This window comes from Manis javanica, chromosome 6 (assembly GCF_040802235.1).
Source record: "Manis javanica isolate MJ-LG chromosome 6, MJ_LKY, whole genome shotgun sequence".
Lineage (NCBI taxonomy): Eukaryota > Metazoa > Chordata > Mammalia > Pholidota > Manidae > Manis > Manis javanica.
This window is the reverse complement of record NC_133161.1, coordinates 99,716,446-99,722,445: the sequence shown is the minus strand read 5'-3', so window position 1 is coordinate 99,722,445 and position 6,000 is coordinate 99,716,446. Positions and strand designations below refer to the sequence as shown.

At 41.8% G+C, this 6,000-nt stretch overlaps 1 protein-coding gene across 1 annotated transcript in view; it reads right to left on the bottom strand.

Annotated features, from left to right (window-relative positions):
• Positions 1–434: 434 nt before the first annotated feature.
• ABCA13 (ATP binding cassette subfamily A member 13) overlaps positions 435–6,000 on the bottom strand; it is a 361,430-nt gene continuing 355,864 nt past the window's right edge. The window contains exons 60-62 of the mRNA XM_073239122.1: positions 4,166–4,271; positions 2,868–3,005; positions 435–2,219 (exon numbers count right to left, since the gene is read on the bottom strand). Of these exons, the coding sequence (XP_073095223.1) occupies positions 2,124–2,219; positions 2,868–3,005; positions 4,166–4,271 (340 nt within the window). The 3' untranslated portion in view covers positions 435–2,123. The remainder of the gene's footprint in view (positions 2,220–2,867; positions 3,006–4,165; positions 4,272–6,000) is intronic.

Here is a 6,000-nt window from a genome sequence, read left to right as displayed (position 1 = left end):
TATGGTTTGTTTAAAAGTCTCAGTTGTGTGAACTTCAGCCCAGAGATCTTAAGACAATGTTTAACTCCAAGGCATAAAATAGCTGCATGACTTAAAAATGCAATGACATTTTCAACATTAACATAAGATTTGACCTTTTGTGTCCAGTCTTCAGGGAGATGGTGTTTAGCATGTTGAGTTTCTCTCTTCTCCCCGTTCATTGTTTAAGGGCAATACCTCAAAGCACAGCCTTCAAGAACACAGCAGCTCAAAGACTTAAGAATCCCTAGGAGCAGAACATAGCAGACTAAAAACTCAATTAAATGTTAACCTTTCAAGCTTTAAAAGATCTAGAGCAGCTGCATTTCTCCCTTTCCTATATTAAACTGGATCTCTAAAGATGCAAGAAAACATACTTGCAAAAACACAATTATATCCAAAGAAACAGGTTAAAGTGCATCTCATTTATTCACTGCAGTATAAACCAGTTTGTGTTTCATACATTTTATTGATTCATTCAACAACAGTAACAAAAGATTACATCTTCCATTTTGACAATGAGACAATGTTAGAATTAGGAGGGATCATAAAACCCTAAATTGTAAATTATTTAAAAAAGCACAATTCATGTGATTCATGTAAATGAAACTATTCAATCAAAACTATACATGATTGGCTTAACCCTTAACTTTTAAAAATTGGTTGCATATAGAATGATATTCAGGAAAGACAGATTTTAATGAAATCTTGCAGTAAAGAAATGTGAGAAAGTGTCCCTTGATAACAAGCTACTATTGCTCGAAAACTTAATTGGATAAGGTTAAATTTTTTAATGAAATTAATGTGCTCTTCCTTTGAGCTTTCAGAAAAATGTTATTCAAAGAAGGCTGAGAAATAACTCCGATATGTCTGTCCGGAGACTATTTGACACAATGTAGGAGGCACATGATTTTAAATGCACTTTACTAAGTACAAGATGCAGACTGTCAGGTTTATAGCCTTTTAGAGCCACATCACAGTACTTCACAATGAAAAGAATTTTGACAACAATAATTCTGAGAATGGCATAATTTTTAGATAATCTTTAAATATTTGAAAAGTAACGTTTATTTACTACATACTGTGCTAACTTTGCTTGTATAATTAGAAGGTAACTGGACATTTCCTTAGGTCATTTGTTCTCAAACCAGGATGTGCATCAGAATACCAGAAGGCCTTTTTTAAACCTGGAGTGTGGCGCTCCAGCCCCAGAGGGTGAGTTTTAGTGAATCTCACTTTTAGATTCACTGGCTTTGGTTGGGGAGCCTAAGACTCTGCAGCTCCCAGGAGATGCTGCTATGGCTACGAAGGGGACCACCGCATTTGGGAACCACTGGCTTAGAGTAACTTAAACAAATCAGGAATTATGAATCCAAATTAAGAAGAAATACATCCACATTATATTTCCCCCTAAATTTATAATTTGTGAAATTCTGGTAAAACTTTTATAAATGATACAGAGTGTTCAGTTCCATTTAATTAATTTTGCTAAAGGGTTGACTATAAAGCTTTTCAATACTTATTTTTCTTTAAAAGCATCTTTTGTGGAAAATGCTGGAAATTTTTTCATGTCAGACCATATAATGACATCCAATATCAGGGAAAGTTTGCATTTCGATCACTGAGTTTTTATTTAGACATGCATAAGCATCTCTAGTGAAAAGATGACAAAAATAGAAGAGTCCTAGGTACTACTTCCTAAACAAACAAATGAGGAGTTTTTAACCTCAGCGGCCTCGGTGTCCTTTAAAGTGAAATGACATGTTTGGAACAACGTCTGACAGCCCTGGCAGCTGCAGAAGGTCTCCACTGGGACTGCTGACTCATTCCTGCCTGTGTCCCAAAGAAGCTACCCCGCTGTGACTCTGCAGAGAGAGGAACCTTGCTGCAGGAACTCCCAAAAAATCCACAGAAAAGAAGGACCTCTCAGTTTGCTGATTCCTGATTAACAAAGAGTTTCAAAATAGAAAATGAGGAGAGAATGAAGTGTGACTCCTGGATACGTCTTCCAGCTCCTTCTCTGTGCACTGGCTCCTCTGATCTTCGAGTATGAATGGTAATGAAAGAGAAGGGTTAGGTCCTCTTAAAAACATCTTCTTTAGTGCTTAGATAGGCAGGTGAGACGGCCGGTAAGAGTCCATGGATGGGTCGGGAGCACACTGTTGAGGCTGCTGCTGCTCAGTCGCAAAATTAATAAACACCTGAAAGCAATGGTATTGTAACTGTTAACTTATGAGAACCGAGACCTTTTGTTGTCAACGATTCTAAGAGAGGACACCTTCTCAGAGCACTGCCCAACTTTTTCTACAAACCACAGCCTTTAATTCATACCACCCCCTAGGAAATCACCATAAACAGGTAAATCCTTTGAGGACATAGCTCCAGGAATGATAAATGTTTCTAGACAATTATCACATGAAAGTTCTCAATGCCTTCAGCACAGCTTTAAAAGAAAGTTGTGATGTAATGTGACATTCTGGTACTCTTAGTAAAGCAAGCCCTTTTCTGCCCAAAGTTAGCTAGCACCCAGTTAACAGCAGAGACCTGGGAGATACTGGTGGGTGGGCAGAGTGGGGAAGGGGAGGTGGATTGGCTATGGTTTACCTGCTGAATGCCCAGTGTAATTATGAACAAGAAGAAGCTCTGGTAATATGTACCTAGAGTGCAGAGCAGACAATAAACAAACCTCCTAACACTCACCATCCTTATCAGAATTTTATAAAACCAAACAGTGATTAAACAAAGGATCCAGATTACTACAGAGGTAATCTGGCTAGTTTTAAAATCAGCCTAGTAGGCCTCAAGAACATACCAAAAAGCAACCTGCTGAATCATTCAAGGCACTATACCTGCTCCAAAGTGGCCTGGTTAATGGAGTAATGCTTGATATTCAAGGAGGCCTTATTCTTCTCTAGAACTTTAAACAGGTCAGCTAAGCATTCCCATCTTTTTGGCACATGATATTCCAATAAATTAAGGCGCTGCCCCTAAAAACCAAAAGGAAACACATTGTATCACATACCTAGCAGTCATTAAGAAAAATTTATTAAGTACATTTAATTGCCAAATTATCTTTTCTCAAACCACACACTTAAATACCAGGGAGGTGTGGAGGTCAGTTTAGGGAATCTCTATGGATGCAACTGACAGCATCTATTGTGTGGCTTTTTTGATAAGTGTTGTTCCCTGGGCCTCATTGCTGTCTTGCCCCTCAGATGCCCTGAGGGTGGGGAAGGCCTCTCTAAGGGGAAGAAGATGCCTACCAAGAGCTGGGAAGGAGGAAGCTCAGGTGCCACAACACAGAGGCGCCCTGACCTTCACACTGGGACCTGGGCTGGGCATGCACTTGTCCTTGCCCTTAGCTGAACAACTCTTGGTGGGGTGTTTCACCATTCTGATTCTTGTCTTCATAGGTGCAAATGGCAATAGCCCTATTGGTAGCCATTATATAGGGCCATTTACATGGGAACCTGAGCATGAATGCCTGTCCTTACACAGCATGCTTCTTACCTGGTAGGATTTACCCCATGGTTCTTGTTGAAACACATAGGTAGGTGATGGCTACAGATGACAATTTCTTAGGGGCTAAGATCACAGGGTAATCCAAGAAAACTATAGACAGTACTTCGCAGATGTTACCATGCATAGGGCTGCCCTGGTCACCTGGGTAAAATGCAGACTTGGAATCTGCAGGTCTAACCAGCTCCTGGGTGATGACTGCACTGCTGAGTCAGGGATCATGCTTTGCATCAGGTTGGTAGAGGATTATGGTCAGTCTTAGGCACAGGGCACCCCTTGCAAATTAATGCTGAAGCCACCAAGCCTATAAGCCCCACAGCAGCTACACAGAAGATGATTACTTCTGCAGTCTTCCCTCCTGAGCAAAATGAGCTGTGACCACACATGAGGGTCAGGGGAGGGTGTACCCACAGTGGACTCAGGGCAACCCAACATGTGGGCAAGTGGTCGGGCAATATGCCCTGTCCATGCTATCTGTGGAGCGGAGGCGTGGTCTACACTTTGCAATGAGACAGAGACAACAGGCAGTATCTTATGACAGCAAAGAACTAGAACAGGTTAAAAGCCAAGTGCATTTATGAGATTTTTAAGCTGAAAACAAAGAAGTAATGTAGAATATTAGCACTACCTTAAACTGGATTCCTGGAAAATAGAGCTTCAAGCAGTCAGAAACAGTGTTGTGTTGATTTGCTTCCTTATGAAGCCAAACCTTGACAGTATAACCATCACCAAACCTGAGGGTCGAATGAAATAAAAATCTGGTTACTACTGTATGGACCTAAGATGGGTCTAAGTCCATTTTCACAGGGAGGCAGTAAAAGAAAGGAACTATTTCAAATTGTTGAGAGAATTTGGAATCTCAAAAACACAGTACTCAGAAAATAATTGCAACCCAGTTAGGCAGTTTGCCACAATTCATTGACACAGACAATGATTTATCTTTAAAAAAAATCCGCCAACCCTGGCATTCATACTTATCGATGAAAGAGGGGCAGTGGTAGGGCAACCGCGAGAGCCCAGTGCTGAATCACAGAGTGACAGCTTGCCTAGACACCGGCCCGAGGAGCCCTGGCTGCTTCAGAAGCTGTGGTGATTGAAGTGTGTGGCTGAGACAGATGAACAGTAATGTGTAAGGAGCGAAAGACATTTGTTTATGACAGAAGACAATTCTCCCAACTGGACTTTAACCCAACGGGTTCAGGGACAGCCTGGGATCTGCTGGCCCCAGAGACACACTTCCCAACACTGCAAGTTGTAGCTGGTGGCTCCACAGTGCCCGCAGGACCACACCTGAGGTCTGTTCACACCATAGAGCAATCTCAGATGGCACCCCCAAGGATTTATGGGGCTCCCCAAACCCATGTTTGTCACTCTCCTGCCTATCCCCAATGGCTAGTAGAGTGTTGGGCACATAACAGTAACTCAATAACAACCTGCTGTGTAAAAAGAAATGCAGAATATATCATGATAATTTTTTTGTCAATTTTGTTCACTAATATACCTACCCCAAGTACCTAGAACTAAAAAACATTAGTTGAATGAATGAAGAAATTTTATGCCCAGAGCCTTATAAGCACCTTCATTTATGAAGCATTGCTGGTAAGACGTGTTACATTTAAGTGAATTTTCTGCAAGTGAGGTTGATCTTAATATGTTTATGAGTCAAATCATTTTTCTGGTGAAGAAGACCTAAGATCAGCAACCCCAGAGATCCTGGTCTGGTTCTGTTTTCTGGCCTCCTACACTGATTTCAAATTTCCCCTGAGATTTGTATGTGGTCCCAGCTGCCTCCTATTATTCAACATTGGTGGTTTTGAATCCACTTGTAGCAAAGAGGTTGTTGAGGACATTTATAAAATATGAATGAAATGTGAATGAAAGCATAAAATATGCTTAGCTCTCCCTAAGAATTTCTAAAGGCCAAAAACTGTGTCAGTACAGGGGGTATGTTTGTCTACCATTCCTCTTCTGCCCAGAAGTGCAGGTCAGAACCATGCTGCCCGTTAACAAGGGCCACCCACTTCCATCTCTGCCGTCTCTCCATGGGAGAGAAAAAGGCTTGGCATGTGCAGCAGGAGCTCCTATTCTTCAGAGAGCTCTCAGCTGAGTCTGTGCCCAAGGCCATGTCCCAGGGATGTCTGAGGACTGGGATGTGTTTCTGGTCCGATGCTGATTATGATCGTAGCATAATGCAGCATTTGCACTAGGATGCCAGATCTGGATGGGCAGCCTGGGTTTGCATGTGGGACCCCAAGGAGGCAACTCTTCCCACCCTGGAAAATGGGCTGGAAATACTAGCTGCTGTCAGGTAGGCTAGTCAGAGCCTTGCATAAATCAATCCTCATAAACCACCTGGGACAGTGTCAGGCACTGAGTAACTAAATAAATATATACCAAAATTTGGGTTCTGTGCAGGATATGACTCACATGGGAGAACACTGTCTTTGGTGTGAGGAAGCTCCT